The sequence below is a fragment of the Mercurialis annua genome, linkage group LG4 (assembly GCF_937616625.2).
Source record: "Mercurialis annua linkage group LG4, ddMerAnnu1.2, whole genome shotgun sequence".
NCBI classification, from domain to species: domain Eukaryota; kingdom Viridiplantae; phylum Streptophyta; class Magnoliopsida; order Malpighiales; family Euphorbiaceae; genus Mercurialis; species Mercurialis annua.
Genome location: NC_065573.1, coordinates 33,122,670 through 33,143,502, shown reverse-complemented (window position 1 = coordinate 33,143,502; position 20,833 = coordinate 33,122,670). Strand labels below are relative to the sequence as shown.

Genomic DNA, 20,833 nt, shown 5'->3' with positions numbered 1-20,833 from the left:
AAAAAATCTCTCAAATTTTAGCATGCATTTTGTTACACTCACTGATGCCTTCCACATCTGCAGTTTTCTCTGTTTCTCTGCTCTGCAAATGAATTTATGACCGTTGATTTTGTCGGAAATCAAGGCCACAATCGTACAGTATTGCTAATCGGTGAGTTATTATCTCAAATAATATCGATGCTTCCTCTATTAATTGGATTTTGTTATTGATTAATTTATTCCTTTTTAATCAAACATTGAAATGATTAATTTATAAGTGTTTATTAGAAATATCTGTGTTGCATGCGATTCTTTTTAATTGATATTTGTTGTTTATGAGGAATTAATACAGTTATATGTGCTGAAAAGTCACTTATATGCAATATTGATTCCAAATTAATCACAAATTTGGACTTTTTGTTGCTGCATAAGCTTTGGTGTTTTTAGTTTTTGAATTTAGGGTTTAGTTTTATTATTAACTGGAATTTGAATTGCATTGTCTGTTTACTGCTTGTACTGATGATGAGTTGTTTAGATGTTAGGTTGGAATGGGGTTTGCAGAAAATACATTGCACACAGAGTCAGTAAGGGTTAATTCCAGAAGGCTGCCAATGGAGATTGACCATAATACTGATGTAAATGGCAGTCTTCCTAAGTATAAGCGGCGCAAAGTTTCAGCTGTTAGGGATTTTCCTGTTGGTTGCGGACCTTCCAGAAACATAGCTACTTTTGAAGTGCCAGTTTCGGAACCAGTGGTCGCTTTGAGCAATCCGGTGGATGTTGAAATAATAAAATCTCCGGGACATGAAACGGTTGATGTGAAAAAGGATTCTTGCAATGGGGATGTTAGTGCTCCTGTGGAAAATGTGATGCCACAAATATATCCTCCTCAATATTCTCCTAGTAGGACAGTTTCAGAATGTGAAACAGTTGATGTGCAAAAGGATTCTTGCAATGGGGATGTTAGTGCTCCCGTGGAAAATGTGATGCCACAAATATATCCTCCTCAATATTCTCCTAGTAGGACAGTTTCAGAACGTGAAACAGTTGATGTGCAAAAGAATTCTTGCAATGGGGATGTTAGTGCTCCCGTGGAAAATGTGATGCCACAAATATATCCTCCTCAATATCCTCCTAGGAGTACAGTTTCAGAATGTGAAACAGTTGATGTGCAAAAGGATTTTTGCAATGGGGATGTTAGTGCTCCCGTGGAAAATGTGATGCCACAAATATATCCTCCTCAATATCCTCCTAGGAGGACAGTTTCAGCTGTTAGAGACTTTCCTTCGTTTTGTGGAAGAAATGCCGTCTGTATTCTGGAGAGTGCAGATGTGCTTGCTTCCGAGGAGCGCAAGAATTCAGATCAAGAAATGTTGGGTGTTGAAGGTTATATGAGTACTGCTGCGCAAGAAATGGGACAGGGTGTTCAGAATGGAAATGCTGATGAGCACGAGGTCGAGGGAAAAGTTTCTAGTTTATCCAGGCTTAATGTTCAAGCTAATTCGGCAAGGACAGGCTTTAAAGATATGAGGAAGCAAGATGAGTTTGGTGCTACTCCTGAGAATGAGCAGGGTATGAAATCTCCAAAAGAAAGCACACAACATCATCGAGGAAAGAGGAGCATTGGAGATTCAGAGAGTATTGATTGTTTGGAGCCTGTATTAAGCAGCATAGTTGTGTTGGGTCTTAGGGCTTCAGGAAATGGTCCTTTGCTGAAGGAGAATGAAGCTCATTATAGTTGCAACCTGGCTAGTGGTACCGATAAAAACAATTGGAAGAAAAGTGATCTTGTTCTGCAAGAGCAACCCAAAGCTTCTGTCAGGATAAAGAAGAATAATGGAGAGAACTTTGGAGGAACATATAAAATGAATACGAAGAAAGAGCTTGAAAAATTAAAGATTAAGAAGAGTTCATTTCCTAGCAGTAAGGCTCATCTTGAACAGGGTGAGGGATCTGATAAGTTTCAATTGGTTAGAAGATCGCATGTTATTGATGTGACACTTTCTCCTTCCTGTCCCAGCAGTTCAAGTGGCAAAGGTGATGGAAATGATGCATCTGTCACTAGAAGGAAAGTTATGGAAATACTACGTTTATTCCAGCATATCTATAGGAAGCTTGTTAAAGAAGGTGAGACACAGCTGACGCATATTAAGAGGCCTGATTGTAAGGCAGCAGGTATTATTAAAAGCGAAGGTAAGTATGTCAATACAAACAAAATCATCGGATCAGTTCCAGGCGTTGAGATTGGTGATGAATTTCAATACAGGGTGGAGCTTAATATGATTGGTCTTCATCGTCCAACTCAGGGAGGTATAGATTTTGTGAAGGAAGGTGCAAGTATTCTTGCCGTGAGCATTGTCGCATCTGGTGGTTATGATGATGACATGGATGATTCAGATGTCTTGATATATACAGGTCAAGGAGGGAACGTGATGGTAGGAAAAAAGGAACCGGAAGACCAAAAGCTTGAACGAGGTAATCTTGCTCTAAAGAATAGTGTGGATGCAAAAAATCCCGTGAGGGTAATCCGTGGTGATACAAAAGCATCTGAATCTTCTGGTGCAAAAAGGACATATATCTATGATGGCCTGTATTTGGTGGATAAGTTTTGGCAGGAAATGGGGCCGCATGGAAAACTGATCTTTAAGTTCAGGTTGGTTCGGATTCCAGGACAAGCAGAACTTTCTTGGAAAGTGGTGAAGAAGTCCAAAATATTTAAAGTGCGTGAGGGTCTTTGCATGGATGATATCTCAAAAGGGAGAGAGAAAATTCCTATTTGTGCTGTAAACACTGTAGATGATGAGAAGCTTCCATTATTTGAATACATTACCCATGTGGTGTGTCCTGATTGGTGCTGCCCTGATCCTCCCAAGGGTTGTGGTTGCACTAATGGATGTTCTGAGATTGCAAAATGCTCTTGTGTGGCAAAGAACGGAGGAGAGATCCCATATAACCACAGTGGGGCTATTGTTGAAGCAAAGACTTTGGTTTATGAGTGTGGCCCTTTTTGCAAGTGTCCTCCCTCTTGCTACAACAGAGTCACTCAGCATGGTATCCAGTTTCAGCTTGAAGTTTTTAAAACTGAAGCAAGGGGTTGGGGTGTGAGATCATTAAATTCAATCCCTTCTGGAAGTTTTATCTGTGAGTATGTAGGAGAGCTTCTTCAGGAGGCAGAAGCTGAGCAACGAACTGGTAATGATGAATATTTATTTGATATTGGAAATAACTCCAGTGACGTATGGGATGGACTCTCAAACATCAAATCTGAGACACATTCAAGTTCTTCTGAAGTTGTGGGGGAAGGTGGCTTCACGATTGATGCAGCAAAGTATGGCAATGTGGGGAGATTTATCAACCACAGCTGTTCACCTAATCTCTATGCACAAAATGTTCTTTACGATCATGAGGACAAGAGAATCCCTCACATAATGATGTTTGCTGTTTTTAATATTCCTCCCTTGCAAGAGCTAACTTACCATTACAATTATGCAATAGATCAGGTTTTTGATTCTGATGGCAATATTAAGAAGAAGAGTTGCTACTGTGGTTCTTCAGAGTGCACAGGGAGGATGTATTGAGGCTGTTCTATTGGAGTTGGAATTAGAAGAATAAACAGTTTTATATGTCACAGTAAGTTTCTTGATTTAATCATTACACAACCAGCATACGTCCATATTTATGCCTGCTTGGTTGTGTGTTCACATATGTGTGTTTCTGCACGCCATTGTACATTCAAGCATATGTTTTCTTCTCTTCTTGAAGAAAAATTTGTGCTGGCTTGGTCAAAGATAACATTATTTTTGTCTAATAAACTGCTGTCACTACGCTTGCATCTTGTTACTTATTAAAGAAAGCATTATTATATTGTTACTATAGATATTACCCAAGTACAGTGTGATGTCTCATTATATGTGCAATTAGTGCATTCTTGTAATTGGGCTCCAAAGGCTAACATTATCAAGCATCAGCATTGCTTGTTACTTTGTCTTTCTATAAATGCTGCATTTGCATAGTAAATTTATATCTTTGGTATCGGGAACTCTAAAAAATGGAGGGTGCTCATTTTTTTTGGTGGGGGGGAGTTTTTTTTTTTAATTATTAATAGCTAACGTGCTATCATATTGCTACATCTTCAAACCCTGTAAGTTTTAGTGGCTTCAGCTTGCACAAAGATACCAGACTTCATTTTTTTGACTTCTGCTCAATAACAAATCAGTAGTTATGAAAATTTCTTGATATTTTCATCTCTGACATAAAATTCGCAAATTGCAAGGGCTAGTTTCCTGCACAGAAGGCTGTATTCCTTGATTGGAGGGTTTTTTTTATATTATGACCATTCCTAGTTATCAGATCAGTGCTGTTCACTAATGCATCTATGCAATGTCTTCATGATGGAATTATTTTCTTCCCCTTATATTTACTAAGGAGGTGCTTAAATTGATGCAGGAATTTTCACGTATTGGAAGACCGGACATCTCATTTTGCATGCGATGCCATGTCTCTGTTGTGCTTCTCAGCTTCGTCAAGACCATGACCATCTCACTTGTGAAATCTCTATTGGAGAAAGTCATTGTCTGACAGGTAGGTAGTAATTTAACTATAGTCCTTAAAAGAAATGTTGTTTGTTGTGAGCGAGCTTCTGTTTTGTATCTGCCCTATAGTTTTCATACTTCCCTTAAAAAGAAAAAATGTAAAGACGAATTACTATAAGTTATGAAAAAACTGTTGTAGCTTTGATGCTTCAAGATTTTATTTTTCGCACTGATATTATTATTTTCACACCAACTTTCCAAGATTAAATTTCAGTATTTGGTGAATTTTGTTATATATTCTTGAAATATTGTTGGAGTCTGATCATTAGGCTATGTAATCAAAGCAGACAAGCAGTTATGTCAGACTTAGAATAGGACCAAGTTTTTAACAGAGGTGTATAACAAATCTTCTAAACCAAACTATATTATATCTGAAATTGATTTTGAAATATTCATAGTCAGATATCAAATGATTTATTAGACTAATTTTGGATTGTTGTCTTGTAGAGATAGATGATCTTGATTGTCCAATTATATCATAAACTTTAAGCAATCTTTTTACCTAGTAAAAACTATAAATATGCAAGTTTATTATTAATATAGAAGAAACTAGTACATTATACCAAGTTTATGAACAAGGCATTAGGCATATGGACTTAGAATACTAAGCATATAAAGACATACACAACAAATCAGAACTTAATCTCTACTCACTAAAATCATAATATTAATTAATTAAGCTGAATGGCAGAATCATAAGCAACCCCAGCTTTCCATTCACTAGGGATGGCATTTGTAGCTTGAACCCATGTCAGCCCTGCACTCCCACTAACTTGGAACCTCAATGTTATGTATCCCTTTGGTGGATTAGGTCTGTCCCAAACTGCTCCATGTGCATTTCTCATTCCAATCCATTCCTTGCAATCCTCCTGCATTCAATTTCACAATCACACCCATCAATAGCAAATCAAATCGGTTATAACGAAAAACCGAAACGAATTGTTGATTTTGGTTCGGTTATTGCACATCTTTAGCTTTTTCTATAAAATGACATCTACATACCTGCCATATTTGAACAGCTAAGATATCATTTTGGCCACCTTGGTAAAGAATTACTATGGCTAAGTACTCAGGGAACCTGCTATGCTCATGAACCTTGAACATCACATTGTAACCCGAATATTGGCAAGATACTCTCCGATATTCTATGTCGACTACACCGTATGCAAACAGCTCTGCCACCATGTTGGGGCGAGCCAGTCTTGCGTAGCCGCGTGTGCTGAGAATGAAGTCTGTTCTGTCTCCTTCACCATAGTCAGTCACCACTATGTTCACTCCATCATCAGTACAAAGCTGTGGTGCTTTACACCTAACCTGAAATAGTTAATTAAGCAACCATCATTATCATAATTTGTTTATTTGTTAGTGGTGGTTTAAATTAATAATTATTCTGAATTTCCAAAGTACAGCAGAGATTTGTGATTGTTATCTGCAAAAACCTGATAGCAAGCACCACAGCCAGTGCCGTTGCGGAACAACTTGGAAACTCCAGCCACATTAGCATCATTCACTGTTCTTCCATATTCTCCAAATCCACAAGCTCCACCTATAAAAAATACCAATTATAAACTATGTTTACACCGTTTCATGCGTTTTTATTTCCGTACAACATAGATTAATCTTTGATATAAAGATGAAGTAGAAGGGAGATGCATACTTGGTGTCCCTAAGCAGTCAGGGCTACCATAATAAGTAGCCCTTGAGCAAGTGAAGTCTTGAGAGTAAGATGTTGAGGGCAGTAACACCATCAAACAAAGCATGTAATAACCATATATAGAACCCATAGTTTGAAAAGATCAGCTAAAATTAAACTAACACAAGTTTTGAAAATGAAAACTATTTTTTGTTGTTGAAGATATAATGAAAACTTGGTGTGATATGGGAATTGCTTAGGCGATCACAAACTTCTCTATATATAGACGTGGCCTCAAGGTAACTATTAAGGCAGCTTGTATGCTTAGTTATTTTTTTTAATTTGATTGAGAGTAGGATGGTGAGGTGGAATTATTAGATTAAAGATGTGTGCAGTTCATGAAGCCTTTTTTTTTTTGATTCTATGAGACATGATTCCATTGTTTTAGCAAAGAGTGCATTTGCCAAATACTTTTGACTTGTCATAGTCATAGCATTTAAAATATACATATAGTAATATACAATATTTTCTTTCATCTAAACTATATGTAAAAGTACAGTTAGGGAGATAGATCGACAAAATTACCAAATAATCCCTTTTTTAATTAGTAAAAGAGTGAGATCGACCGATTGTAGTAATTTTTGTTGGGTGTGGTCATATAGATTCTTCTAGACTGTAAAATGTTCGAACATTCATATCGACGGGAACTCAAACCTACAATGTCTAAGTAGTGTGCTTCGGTTCAAATTGAATTGATTTTTTTTTTGAATAATTTCACATGAACTCAATTTCTTTATATTCTCTTAACATCAATATTACATTCTTCTTCCCTCTCTTTTTCTCCGGCTCATTCTTCTTTTCATAAATTTTAAGGTACAATAAATACTTTTTTACATCCTTTGTCTTGCATTGGGATATGATATGAATATTAAGCCTATAGTCTACACCATAGTTTTGCTTTAAACTAATAAAACTCATCAAGTTTCTTTGTTTTCATGATTTAAATTTCGACAAATAAAAATAATATATATAAATAAGAAAAATAGTTGAGACATTCTAAAAAGAAAAATATAACTCAAAAATAGGCGTAAAGAGTCGAGGCATTTTTTTGATTTTAATTTAAAAAATATAAAAAAGGGGCTTGAACTTTGCCTGTGTGTCCTCTTACAGTTTAGAAAAATCAAATCCACTTAGCTCTCTTACCTATTACTATTTAGAGAAAAAGGGTACCCTTTAATCACTTGTTAAGTCGGAAGTTGCCCTTTTTAAATTCTTACGCTTGTAACTTCTTGATATTAATGGAAGATTCAATGCCATTGGTTGTGACGTCAAATAAATCATAATTAGATTCTTTGATAATTTATTGATTTCTTATAATTAGTTTATTTCAATCTTCTAATCATTTTTAAATTCCTGATGAATCAAGAGTTGTAATTGAACGTTTATCATCCAAGATACTTCCCCGCGCTAAAAGCTTGTTCCATAAAAATTGTAGAGAGCAGACTTACTAAAATATATTTTGCAGTTATTCTCAAAAAAATAAATACATATTTTGCAATTTTGGATAAATTTGTAAACATATTTTGGTGTTGGCTCCAAGCCTCCATCATTCAAGTACCGGAAATTATTTTATATGCTTTACTATCACCAAAATCAAATATAGTTATATAAATGTCAAATTCAAGAAATGAATCAGATGATCTCTTAGGCCTTTTTATGGCATTGCAAAATTAACTAATTGATCGTCCATACTCATTTTTTAATGGTTTATTCTGAACTTCGACCGATATAATATTAGAAGAACTAGAGGAACCATTTGGAGGTGATTTGTAAATAATATTGTATTCCATAAAATATCAATTATTATTTTTCTAACATTATGAGTTAGCACATCAAGGTTTTTGCAGTTAGAATGGACTTAGACAAGTATAATAAGCACTTAAACAATCATGTAAACCATCTAATTTACATATAAAATTTAGGCCTAATGTCTTAAAAAAACCCGACCTTTTAGCCCCTTTTCAATCATACCCTGACGTTGTAAATTTGTCAATTTTACCCTATTTTGCATTTTTGTGTTTCAATTGTACCCTGAAAAATTAAATTAACGTCTTTTGCGTTTGGAAATTTGTTTAAAACATTCTACATGTCTCGCATATATTAATTGTATATTTTTAAAATTTATTTAAATTTAGTTAAATTAATTAAGAATTTAAATTAGTGTTAATTTGATTATGGTTTTTAGTTAGTTTTTAAAAATAAAGGACTTATTTGTACTTTTTTGAATAAAAAAGAATTTAATTTCATGTTTAGACTTAATTAATTGAATGATTTCATCATTTAAGTAAAAAAATTAACAAAAATTTAAATATTGGGGTACAATTGAAAACAGAAAATTCAAAAGTGGGTAAAATTGACAAATTTTCAACGTCGGGGTAGAATTGAAAAAAAGTTTAAAGGTGAGGGGTTTTTGAGTGATTAGGCCTAAAATTTATAACTCATGCAACACCATTTTTTTTAATTTTTAACCATTTCATTTTTATTATTACTATAGATTTTTAATAGAATACTTTCATATTTTTTGAATACATCGGCAACATCAATATATTAGTTAATAATAAATGAACTGTTGAATAATATACACCATTTAATACATATGTTGCATTATTAAAACTTTTAAAATATCTAAAAGATTATGCAGATATCCCAATTTTATGGATATAAATTAATTTAATCTACACTATTGCAAATAAATGTGCACAATTCAAACAACTCTTTCATTAATCCACAAGTTGTATTCCAACGATTTGAAACATCTCTCATAAATCTTTTAGCTCTTTTACCATTTGTTTATAAAACTAATACCAAGTTCACTACTTTGGGATGTGTCCATAGATAAAATATTAATTGGAGAAGTAATAGTTTTTGATTATTTAATATTATTTTATACACATAATTTAAAATATAATATATGCATCTAATATGAAAAAGTTTACCTCTAACATGTGGTTGACAAATATTTTCCAAATCACAAATTACCAAAAGAAATTGAATAGTATAATGTTCTACTGAATTATATTCTTTTAGAATTTTTTTTTTGGGGTAAACTCTTTTAGAATTTTTTTAATCGTTCTAAAAATATTATCAGCAGTATAACACTCATTAAACATATGCAATAATTCTTTTTTGTAAAAGCCAATATTTATCAATTCATTTATAAATTATGCTCACATATGAATATTTTAGCCAACGGTCACTCTAACTATCACTACAAATTGAAACACCGTCAAACTTTAGAAATAAATTTTCTAATTCTTTTTCTGCTTCTTCATATAATTTAATGATTGACTTTTACGATATTTCTAGATAGATGTTTTGCTAAAGGATTTAAAGTATTTTGACAACATTTAGCAAAATTAACTTTTTCACCAAAGCTAAAATATAAATGTTCCATATTAATTATTTTGGCCTAATACTTTAAAAAACCCCGACCTTTTAGCCCCTTTTCAATCATACCCTGACGTTGTAAATTTGTCAATTTTACCCTATTTTGCATTTTTGTGTTTCAATTGTACCCTAAAATATTAAATTAATGCCTTTTTTATTTGAAAAAAATTTAAAAACATTCTCCACGTCTAATATATATTAATTGCATGTTTTTAAAATTTATTTAAATTTTGTTAAATTAATTAGGAATTTAAATTAGTGTTAATTTGATTATGGTTTTTAATTAGTTTTTAAAAATAAAGGACTTATTTGTACTTTTTTGAATACAAAAGAATTTAATTTCATCTTTATACTTAGTTAATTGAATGATTTCATCATTTAAGTAAAAAAATTAATAAAAGTTAAAAAATTGGGGTACAATTGAAAACGGAAAATTCAAAAGTGGGTAAAATTGACAAATTTGCAACGTCAGGGTAGAATTGAAAAAAACATTAAAGGTCGGGGGTTTTTGAGTGATTAGGCCAATTATTTTTGCTAGTTCTATTTTATTTTTTAAGTCCAAATACTTAAATAAAGTAGATGAAGTTGCAAAATTTGCAAACCCGAAAAACTGAATTTGCATATTTCGAACATCCATTTGTGTTAGATATTTATTCTCCAAATGTTGTCTGAGCAACCATATTCAAATTTTGAAAATTCTAAAAGTGCATGTTTTACGGGAGGAATTGACCGACAACCTTATGAAAATATTACCTAATGTTTATGTCATTTGAGTTATAACTCGTTGGTTTTTTTTGGTCTTTCGTTATATTAATATTTTTTACTATTCATTCACTTTGTTGAGTTGGATAATCATTTTGTGAAAGTAGATAACCTAACCAATTCTTAGTGAAAATAGAAAAGTAATTGGAGGATCAAAAAAAGCTAAACTAGTCCATATACCAAAGCGTACTAATTAATTTTTTTGGCTGCATATAAGCTGGTTAATTACTAATTAAAGTCAAGTTTCAAAGCTGTTGGCTATTGAAAAATCGGATTAAAACCCACTAACCCATTATTATTATGATTATTACTATTAATTTGGTTGTAACGCACTGGAGAAGAGGCAGTAAAACTAGGTAAGCACAAAGCTATCTTGTTCGTGTCAATCTGTCGGATAGGACTAGAAATTTGGGATGATACCACTCAACAAAAGTTATTACCCAATCTGGCCATTTTTGAACTTCTTTTGGTGTAAATTCATAATTTGTGAGAAAAATAGGGGTGCAAAATTAACTTTGTGGAGAAATTGGGTAGGTGATGCATGTTCCTAGTCGCCCACTTGGCAAATCTCTAGCAGCCTTACTCTTTGCAAATCAGATACTAACAAGCTTCCGTCACCATTATAACTAGAATGATGATCCATTAATCTGCATGCTTTAGCTATTAGATTTTGTTTACACTGCCTTGGCATTCATAATTCACTCAGAATAATTATACAACACAACTGTTGCACCATTCGTACAACAAACCAATAAAGCATTAACCATGTGTAAACATTTAACAATAAAAAAAATAAGTAATAAATAAAAATTATCTACCGCAAATACTTATTGGCTTGTTATAAAAAATGACGTGACACATATTTGTGTGGGATAAACACTCTTATTTCAATTCAAGTGGCTAGCGCTCTCCGGTGTATTCCTGAAGTATAGGTTCAAAGCTTCCACCAGCTAGTGGTTTAAGTCCAATTTGAAATTTGAAATTTAAAAATCTAACTACTAATCACTAACGTAATTAAATTCTACCTCTGTTAAAACAACTGTATAATGGAATCAATTAGATCTAATTTTATCGATTAAGGTCAAATTGATCCAAAAGCTTATAATTTTAAACCAAATAAATCTTTTTCTTTCAAACCTCGACTTTGGAAAAAAAGAATTAGGCATATACAAATTCACTTTAGATCTGATTGCTCAGTTTCATTTAAAGCAGTCACATGAAAAAGAAATGGCAAGCAAAGAAGCATAGGCGCATACATATTTCTGCAAATACATTATGTTACAAATCAAGCTTATTATGTGCACATTAAATCAATAACACTATAGTCCGTAGCTAAAAGCTTCTGTGTTCTCGTCGCCTTGACCTTGCTCCTAATCCGAAGATCATTCTGCTTTATCTACTCTTCAGTCTATTTTGTTCCAGCCAAATGCAAGTTAACAGCATAACCTAAAATTCTAAAGAACAATTAGAGAAGTAAAAGGCCAGCAAAGAATAGATCGAGAATCAGCTAAACTAAATTGCGATGACAACTTGAATGCTAACAATTAGAGAAAAAGAGCCAAGCATAGTCTGGATTATGACTGTCACTGTTATCATTATAATGGGATTGTGCAATATGATCTCACTTCCAACTATATAACAGAAGAGATGCTGTTGATAATCGGGACCATAGATGTGTACGGCTGATATAAAAATAATAACCAGTACCACCTAGCATCCCCTCCCTACACTTTGCAAAGGCAATATAATATAATGGAGACGAAGGTTATACTATGAGCTAATAAAGCATACCACCAACAAATAGCAGGTCTAATCAATCGTTTTCAATCTCATAGCCAAAGCCAACCAATCTTAACAGAACAATCAAAAAAAGCAAATGCAAGGTGTAAGCCATAATTAATTGTATAGTCAATCCAGTAACTTAGATGATATACTTTCCAAGTGTCTCAGCTGAAATTTCAGGAAGAAAGATCGAGTGATAATCGTAAAATGGCATGACCATGAAAAGAACAAGCAATTTCTTTCAATTCCAGAACACGCTTAACTTTAGTGGAGTAGTTATGAATAGTAACTGATGGTAAGTGGGTCTAGGAATTAAAGGCGTTTCGTATGATAAGTAATTGAAAGAAATCCCGAAGAATTAGTTATGTACTGTGTAGTAATGTCCAACACTAGCGGGCTCATCAAGCACCAGTGAGGCATAACATATCAGTGGATACAGAGGCATTATATACATATCACTAATACCCTACCAATCAGTCTATCAGAGGTGAACCACCAGGATACTAAGAACCTGCCTCAGGGAAACACGTTGTAAATATCGATTTTCAGAAAATGACTCCCACTTGATACTCAAATGACTGATGGATTTGAGTACGAAGAGTTGCCTCTTGAGCACTGGCAAAATTATATTAAATTTTATATGTGGAGCCTGCGAATGATAATTGATGCCATTATGGACTAACAAAAGTAAAAGTAGAGACTAGTTATGAATGTAGGAAGAAAAGAAACACCCCTACAGCCCATGAACTATTATATAACAATAACATTTCAGTTCTAAAAGAACTTTCACATAGTTGACATTGAACAGTGACTTGCAGATGTCTCTTACCACATTCCTTTCAACAATCACCAATTAAAATTCCTCTAAGATCATATAAGCTGAGCCTTTTTAAGGTCAGAAACAACTCCACGGTCTTCCGTGCCTCTTTCATTGTATATTACCTGCAGAAATCAAAGAGAAGGCTGTCAGCACAGGAAAACCAAACTAAATAAATAACGCTTCACTTCAGTACCTTGTCAATGATGCCATATTCAACTGCCTCAGCTGGAGTAAAATATTTTGGACGGCTGATGTCCGCTTCAATCTGCTCAGTTGATTTTCCAATATACTTTGCCATGAGATTGACCTAAAAAATAAATTTTGACGAGTATGAACATTGCAGGTGCTATACATTTTTATTGAACTGCAGCACTATAATAGAGTTTTAACCAACAAATTAGTTATGTTGCTTAATAGACATAATCAATTGAATAAGTATCACTGAGACTGACTGACTAATCAAAACTTTTTCACCCACTAAAGAAATTTGAGATGTACAGTCTCAAATTAGAATTGAATATTCTAGAACATTTCCTAATCGTGCTGATTGGAGGAAAATGTGCAGGTTGTTTCAGAACTAACAAGCATTTTCCACAGTTCATTTAGGTTCTTAACCAGGTCCTTAAACTAAGCTAAAGTATTAGTGAGTTTAAACATCAAATACAAAGCTTATACAGATGCTCACTCTCTCTATATATGCACGCATACACATATTGTACTATGCATTTGCAGAAGGCTTCGAAGGTAAATTTTGTAGTTCCCATATGCAAGAATACAATGACAAAACAGAAGGAGAACTGTATTTGATGCACTACTCGGCTAAGATTCTACAAGATTGTAATGCAGTAGCTTCTATGGATAATATTCTTTCTGCTTTAGACGTTGCAAAGGCCCATTGAAGAGAACTGCCAATAGCAGTAGTAATCCAGGAAAGCATTAATGCATCTAAAAACACCAGCTCAGCTTATATACCAGAAAGAGGAGAATGAAACAACCAATAAGAAGCTAACTTGTCGATCTAAAAGCTCGCTAGAGATGGATATTAAATAATGAGAGTGTTATTAGTCTTTTTCAGTAAATCACAAGTACTTTACATGAACAGCACTGGTATAAGTACACTTGGGTGCAAGTAGAGAAAACATAAGTTTACCGCCTACTTCTTTCTTCCTGGAATGAATTCCTGCCCCTGGCCTTTTTTTCAATTAATTGATGCACTATAAAGAAGTAAGGCATGATAAAACAGCAAACATTCTAATAAGGTTTATAGCATTCATCTTTGGCCAATGAATAAAAGAGTTTTCGCTTCAAAGGGGCTATGTAAGAAATCCAGCATATGTATAAAGAACAAATGTAGCTGTATCCACAATCATATTCATATGGATGCACACAGGATGTATTCTATTTTAGGTCAACATACAACCTTATTAGAGAAGTAAGAATGGATGCTATCAAAGAAAAGTATTGGATCCTTTAGTCACAGCAAGTATGGCATTCAGAAGAAGACTGTTATATGTAAGAGTAATACACATGAGTAAAAAGAAACAGCAATTCTGTATGAATCTCACCAATTCTGCTTTCACGTTCCTTATTTCTTTTCTTGCTAGTTCAACATCTGTTGCTTGACCTTGAAATCTTCCTATTGGCTGTAGATTGGTAGATATCAATAAATTTGAGATTTTCATGTTGGAAACATGTTGTGTTGATTTTCTTCACACACAAAAAAGTAGCAGGAAAGCAGATCATGATATCAGTAATCAAGAAATACCTGCTTTATCATGATAGTTGACGAAGGCAAAGCAGACCTGTTCCCCTTTGAACCAGCTGCCAAAAGTAATGCTGCTTCCCCCCAAGCATTACCAACACAGAGAGTAAATATAGGCGGTTTGACATACCTGCAGGATAATAAATTAGCCATAAGCAAAGTGTAGTTGTAGATTTTCCTTATAAGCATGGTGATTCACCGGTGTGTAAGCTCAAACTTCTACAACAAGCTGATTGAACAAAAAATATTTCAAGAACACAGGCATAGAGGTTAATAGTTAAAGTCTTATCACTAGTAAACATATCCTGCTAACACGGTATACTATTAAATCAGGAATATACTGGTCCATTTCTATCACCATCTGCTGGAGGGTTTTGACATCAGTAAGAATCTATGACAAGGCATCTAACTACTGTTGTAAAAAGCATTATGCACATCCGCATGGTAACTTTAGTAATCATCAAATAAGATCGCAATTGGAATTGGATAAGCCATCTTAAATCACAATTGTGAGAATAACTTCTGCAAGGTTAGAGTGAAGTCTTCTTCAGCAAAGGCCCAATACAATAAATTGACAAACCATTAAACCAGATAGTCCTAGAGACGGTGCTTTCATGGCACGGAGAGCCTAATGATGGCTCCACATGATAATTACATGTAAAACTTGCAGAAATACAACTGGGGCGAACAATGACAATAAATAGCTTATTAGAATTTCAGAAAACAAAATACATCACGAGAAAGGATATAAAGAATTATGACCCCATAACATCATGGATTGCGAAAGCCTCAGTCTCATAACTCAGCTTTTCACCTCCCTGAAAAACACACAAACTGATGTTAATATCACAAACATTATATTGACTCCATATTCTAGGGTTTAAAAATCTTGTATGTACATTAGCATTAGTTAATTAATATTTGCATCTACACACATGTGAATGGACAACCGTGTTGTTTTTATCATAATTTTACCTCATCTAGTTAGAAGGAGGTTCAATGACACCAATAATTTAAGCAGTAGTCCATTTGGAAGTTATATAATAAAAAAAGTAAAAGGAATAGTCACGTGGCAGCAGTAGAGAGAGGCTTTCACTGTCGAACTTATAAGTATTTTCCAGAGTATAGCAATTCCACTAAACAGCATAGGCAGGAAAAGGATTTAAACAGGAATTATAAGAAGTTATGGAGACAACACAAAAACTATAGAGAAATGAAATAGAATAGAAAGCTTTACAGTCCAATTAAACTAAAGTATCACTCCATAGTGCATCATCACCAAAAGAAACTGCCATCTCTTAAGCTTACTACGAACAATGCAATAATAAAATTAATATGGCAGCACATTAACCTTTACATTTTCTATGCCATGGAGTCGCTTATTCTAAACAGTTATTATCAAGCGGACCATGTATATAGCAGCATTAACTCGATCAATTCATTACTACAGCTTAAACACAATGCAGCATAGTATATAATGAACCTGATACACATAACAAATGAAGGGAGAGTGAACCTTGGTAGTTCCTGTGGAGTTGATGTATAGGTAGATAGGTTTCTCTTCATCCTCATACTGGAGGTAAAGAAATTCCGCAAGTATTAACTCCGTCACAGACGGAACAAGCGACATGCCTAAGTAAACAATACGATTCTTGAACAGGTAAGATGCTAGGTCAGGAGGCGGTTGCTCCCACGCACTTCCTCTAGTATACGGAATAACCTGCCAATAATGAACCACATATAAATCAAATTTACAGGACAGAATAAATTTACATCTAAAAGACAATCTAAAATCTAAAACAATTTACTAAAGAAAGCGCACAGGAAAGTTACCATGGTGACGACACTTCTTTTGCCTTTGGAATTCGAAATTGACGCCGGATTGAGACATTCAGGTCGAAGTTTAATGCCAGAGAAATCTCCAATGACACTTCCGCCGGAGGCGAATGGAGAGAGAAAAGTCGTTGATAGTGAGGAAGTAGTTCTAAGAGAAGAAGAGGAGAAAGCGAGAGTTCGGTTTGAGCTTGAAGTTCGTGATGAAGAGGTTGGCGCTGATGATGCTAACATGCGCCCGTGGAGAGCTACAGTTGACGCCGTTGCGGTGGCGGTGGCGACCTCCATTGATTTTATTAGCGACTCTCCGTGTGTGTTTGCTCGAGTTCAGAGAGAAGCAAAGATGGAAGAGATGTGATAAATTCAATGGGCTGGCTTGCTTTTTGGGTATTTGGGCCTTTAATGGGTCATAAATCTCACGATTTCTTTTCATATTATTTTTATAAAAACGCTCAATATTCAATTTATTTACAAATAATACATTAAGACAAAACATAATAAAAAAACTCCACTTTAAAGCTTGTTAATAGTTTAATTTTTTTTACTGTGAAATGGTTTTTAATAAAAAAATATCAAAAGTTTAAGAAATATACTCTAACACTGTTAAGACATTTTTTACTCTCATATCAAATAAACTGAAGTATTTACGGATGCCACTTGAGATTAAACATATGTTATTGATAAAATGATTAAAATTCGGTTAAAATGATAGACATTCAATAAATTTATTAGAATCATATAAGATATAGTATGTTTAGATTTTTATAGTTAATTAAACCAAAATATAATGATGGTGTGTGCAAATGATACATTTATATATGCGGAATCAAAATAAACCATACCAATTAATTTCAAATTTATTTTTCCCTTGTTAGTCTTTCGATAATCGAAAAATAGGTGACTCTTAAAAGTTAAAAATATTACTTCAAAAGAAACAAAAGTTAAAGTACGAAATTAGTAGACTCAAAAAAGTTTGAGAACGTAATAAGGTTTATTTTGACAACTAATAATCAGTCCTTTGTCAACTTTGACGGTCGACTTTATCAGCCATTAAGTGAGCCACAGTCCTCCATTTCTTTTGAATTCCGGCAACAAACCCCCACAGAAACATAGATATGAATTCAGCAGCAATAACCGAGCTGAACAAAATAACCCCATCAGATTGCATTTGCATCACATACCACGAAACCTCGTAGCAAAGTAACAACGGTATCACAAGCGGCAGAACAATCAACGGACGTTGTGGCAGTAAATAGTAAATCACCGCCATTGATATAAAAAATGTTACTGTATTCAGAACGGAGAAGGTCAACCATACCGATTGCGCCAGATAGAACATAACCGGCGATCCAACGTACGTTAATGAATTATTATTGAGCAGAGTATCATTAATTTGTGGAAATAGTAGTGTCGGATCACCCTGCCAAACTCCGCCAGGAGGGCTGAGCACCGCTTGGTAGGTGGCGGTTGCTATCAGGACAGCAACCACTAGTACTGCGTTGCGATTCTCATCGGACATTGACAGTTTTTCTCGGTATCTGGCTAATGCCCATTTTTCAAGAGGTAGCATTGGTTTTTTTAAGGCTTGAACTAAGGAAAAACTAGTAGGAATTTGTGATGCTTTTACAGCTCCTGAACATGATAATATTTTATACATTTCAGTTGGATTGGTCTGTGTACTTTTAATTATGTCCATCGCTGTGTGACCCTCCAAGTTTATAACATTCATGTCAACTCTGCCAATTAACAACTTCACTATCTGCATTACAATTTACAAAGACATGAACCTTTAGCTAGCATGTATTAATGAAGCAAAGTTTAAGTAAGAGCTTGCCTGAGATTGATTTCTGGAAGCTGCAATATGTAATACAGTATTTCCATCATCATCAGGCCAATTGAGGACATCATCTTGGCCAGTAATTTGGAGCCACCCAGACAGAACTCGAAATGTTTCCCACATGCCATTTTTAGCAGCAATATGCAGAACAGTTTCCTTATAAATATTCAAATCTCGAACAGACTTAGGACAAGCTTGTAAGAATTTTGTCAAAAGACCAAATTTACCTTTCCCTGCTATATAATGCAAAGGAGTTTGGCCTGCTCTTCCTTTGAAACGCACCAGCTCATTATCCATATCTACAAATCTGCATACAGTTTGGATGTGACCATTTTGCAGAGCTAGGTGCATCGGGCTAAACCCGTCTTGGTTCAGCTTCCGAGCCATTGATGGCCTTAACCTCGCGATCTCTAAAGCGAATTGGGTTCGCCCGTTTGATGCGGCTACATGTAGTGGAGTATGGATAAACGGAGACTGGTCGATGTGCTCTAAAAGATAAGGATCGTCGGTTATTATTGAATACAAGGTATCAACATCTCCTTGTTCAGCAGCCAATTTTAATCTCTGGTCTATTCTGAGGATATAAAATGTGTTTTTGAGAAATTTATCAAAGTTTATTTATTTTGAAATTGCATAGTTGAGTTTTGCAAAGGATCAGATATATACCTTAAAGAGACTAAATTAACATTAGTGTGAAGTGAAGAAGCTCTAGCTGCTTGGGCACGGCGCAATAAATGTGTAATCTCAGGTAAATTTTCCTCTTCTGCAATGTCAAGAGCTGTCTGGTTGCGAACATTCTTGGCATTTATATCAATGCTGGATCTAAGTAATAAATTCACAAGCTGTATATGTACTCATATTAGTTAATTTCTCTAGTTTACATCTATATTTCACAAAAAATGAAACGGTTTGAAACTCATATTTCACAAGAATATGTTATAAATATAGAGTTTGTACAGGTATTAGATATTTTCTCTTGTTTAATAAGTTGGAAAGTGTCCAAAATCAGATACGTTTCACTTTTGTTTCACTAAGGTTTCACTGAGTTTTTGAGCACTTGCCTGAAGTTGATTTTTCGAAGTTGCAATATGCAAAACAGTGTTGTGTTCCACATCCTTCAAGTTAAGAATCCTCTTCTCCAAGCCTCGAGCCTTTTCATGGCAATCCCAACAAAGCCTCCCCACAAGAAACTGAAAAGCATCAAACTGATTATTTCTCAAAGCAATATGCAGCGCACTCTCATTTTGAATTGTTACATCTTCAACAGCCTTTAAGCAAACAGACAGAAACTTCTCCAACAGAAAAACATGTCCTTTAGCTACTGCATAATGAAACGGAGTTAAGCCTTCTCTTCCTTTGACCCGTACGAGGTTAGCATCCATGTCAACCAGACAGATCACCAGCTGAAAATGCTCTTCTTGTAAGGCAATGTGGATCGGAGTTAAGCCATAAGAGTTGGATTTCGTAGCAAATGATGGGTTCAATCTAGGGGTGTGCAGTATTCGGTTAAAACCGAATTAACCGACCGAACCAAACCGAAATTTTAATTTGGTTCGGTTTTTGGTTAATTCGGTTCGGTTTCGGTTTTCATTTTTAAAAAGTTTGGTTAATTCGGTTCGGTTCGGTTTTGGTGATGGAATTTCCAAATTAACCGAACCGACCGAAATAACCGAATTATATATATTAATTGTGTTATTTTTGTAATTTTTTTAAAAAAGTTAAGGTAATTTTGTAATTTTTTTAGAATTTAGTTACTAAAACCCCTCAAAATGTACTTAAATTATAAATTAGTATTAAAATTATTGTTTTTTATTTTATTTTTTATTTTTTAATAATTAATTTTAATAAAATTAGGTTATTTCGGTTAACCGAAATAACCGACCGAACCGAAATATTATTTCGGTTTGGTTTCGGTTCGGTTTCAATATAATTCGGTTCGGTTTCGGTTTTGAAATTTCTAACATTTCGGATTTGGTTAATTCGGTTTCGGTTCGGTTCGGTGACCGAACCGACCGATGCACACCCCTAGTTCAATCTCATGATCTCCATGGAAAATTCAATGCGTCCTTCATATGCAGCTACGTGTAATGGGGTATCCGTAAACGGAATATTATCAATTTGAGCTAAAATGTGTGGATTTTCTTGAATTGCTGCATATAAGTTATCTATGTTCCCTTCTCTTGAAGCATTCATGAGGCTTTCCATTGTAAAATAGAGGTGAATTAAATTGTAAAATTATTCATATATTGGACAAATAGCCTAGTGGTTGGGAGTTGAACTAATTATGGTTGCAGTCTAATCTAGTTGATACTTACTATGGAGTATGGGGCAGTACTGACAAAAAAAATACAGGAAACTTCAAGGATTTAGCTACTAGAGATTAAGC

General features: G+C 34.3%; 4 protein-coding genes across 6 annotated transcripts; 1 reads left to right on the top strand and 3 right to left on the bottom strand.

Annotated features, from left to right (window-relative positions):
• LOC126677428 (histone-lysine N-methyltransferase, H3 lysine-9 specific SUVH6-like) lies at positions 1-4,724 on the top strand. 2 transcript variants are annotated; one of them, XM_050372033.2, is made up of 3 exons: positions 1-151; positions 522-3,609; positions 4,426-4,724. In XM_050372033.2, exon 2 carries the CDS (start codon positions 528-530, stop codon positions 3,555-3,557), a length of 3,030 nt encoding a protein of 1,009 aa, XP_050227990.1. In that variant the 5' UTR covers positions 1-151; positions 522-527; the 3' UTR covers positions 3,558-3,609; positions 4,426-4,724. The 2 variants fall into 2 exon arrangements, with proteins under 2 accessions (XP_050227990.1, XP_050227989.1); XM_050372032.2 differs by having other exon boundaries at positions 515-3,609.
• A 353-nt stretch (positions 4,725-5,077) lies between these two features.
• LOC126676605 (expansin-like B1) lies at positions 5,078-6,475 on the bottom strand. The gene is made up of 4 exons (XM_050370838.1): positions 6,229-6,475; positions 6,011-6,117; positions 5,574-5,885; positions 5,078-5,440 (listed from the first exon to the last, which is right to left on the bottom strand). The coding sequence occupies exons 1-4, from the start codon at positions 6,353-6,355 to the stop codon at positions 5,243-5,245; spliced, it is 744 nt and encodes a 247-aa protein (XP_050226795.1). The 5' UTR covers positions 6,356-6,475; the 3' UTR covers positions 5,078-5,242.
• A 5,103-nt stretch (positions 6,476-11,578) lies between these two features.
• Positions 11,579-16,965, bottom strand: LOC126677618 (ATP-dependent Clp protease proteolytic subunit-related protein 4, chloroplastic). Of its 2 annotated transcripts, none has more exons than XM_050372326.2 (8): positions 16,611-16,965; positions 16,294-16,497; positions 15,540-15,595; positions 14,781-14,907; positions 14,581-14,658; positions 13,209-13,322; positions 13,025-13,137; positions 11,579-11,867 (listed from the first exon to the last, which is right to left on the bottom strand). In XM_050372326.2, the coding sequence occupies exons 1-7, from the start codon at positions 16,896-16,898 to the stop codon at positions 13,066-13,068; spliced, it is 939 nt and encodes a 312-aa protein (XP_050228283.1). In that variant the 5' UTR covers positions 16,899-16,965; the 3' UTR covers positions 11,579-11,867; positions 13,025-13,065. The 2 variants fall into 2 exon arrangements, with proteins under 2 accessions (XP_050228283.1, XP_050228282.1); XM_050372325.2 differs by having other exon boundaries at positions 11,579-11,859; positions 16,611-16,964.
• A 616-nt stretch (positions 16,966-17,581) lies between these two features.
• On the bottom strand, positions 17,582-19,829 carry LOC126678614 (ankyrin repeat-containing protein BDA1-like). Its single transcript, XM_050373507.2, has 4 exons — positions 19,509-19,829; positions 19,114-19,289; positions 18,445-19,021; positions 17,582-18,369 (listed from the first exon to the last, which is right to left on the bottom strand). The coding sequence occupies exons 1-4, from the start codon at positions 19,827-19,829 to the stop codon at positions 17,632-17,634; spliced, it is 1,812 nt and encodes a 603-aa protein (XP_050229464.1). The 3' UTR covers positions 17,582-17,631.
• Positions 19,830-20,833: the final 1,004 nt, after the last annotated feature.

Excerpts from the sequence above, each read along its gene's own strand:
- LOC126677428 (XM_050372033.2), top strand. The coding sequence starts at position 528 with ATGGGGTTTGCAGAAAATACATTGCACACAGAGTCAGTAAGGGTTAAT.
- LOC126678614 (XM_050373507.2), bottom strand. The coding sequence starts at position 19,829 with ATGGATGCTAACCTCGTACGGGTCAAAGGAAGAGAAGGCTTAACTCCG. Across the intron at positions 19,022-19,113 it reads GTTAATTTAGTCTCTTTAAG|AATAGACCAGAGATTAAAAT; the intron begins GTATATATCTGA and ends TTATATCCTCAG. Across the intron at positions 18,370-18,444 it reads CTTCCAGAAATCAATCTCAG|ATAGTGAAGTTGTTAATTGG; the intron begins GCAAGCTCTTAC and ends ATTGTAATGCAG.
- LOC126676605 (XM_050370838.1), bottom strand. The coding sequence starts at position 6,355 with ATGGGTTCTATATATGGTTATTACATGCTTTGTTTGATGGTGTTACTG. Across the intron at positions 5,886-6,010 it reads GCTGTGGTGCTTGCTATCAG|GTTAGGTGTAAAGCACCACA; the intron begins GTTTTTGCAGAT and ends TAACTATTTCAG. Across the intron at positions 5,441-5,573 it reads TAGCTGTTCAAATATGGCAG|GAGGATTGCAAGGAATGGAT; the intron begins GTATGTAGATGT and ends AATTGAATGCAG.
- LOC126677618 (XM_050372326.2), bottom strand. The coding sequence starts at position 16,898 with ATGGAGGTCGCCACCGCCACCGCAACGGCGTCAACTGTAGCTCTCCAC. Across the intron at positions 15,596-16,293 it reads ACTCCACAGGAACTACCAAG|GGAGGTGAAAAGCTGAGTTA; the intron begins GTTCACTCTCCC and ends TGTGTTTTTCAG. Across the intron at positions 14,659-14,780 it reads CAACTATCATGATAAAGCAG|CCAATAGGAAGATTTCAAGG; the intron begins GTATTTCTTGAT and ends ACCAATCTACAG.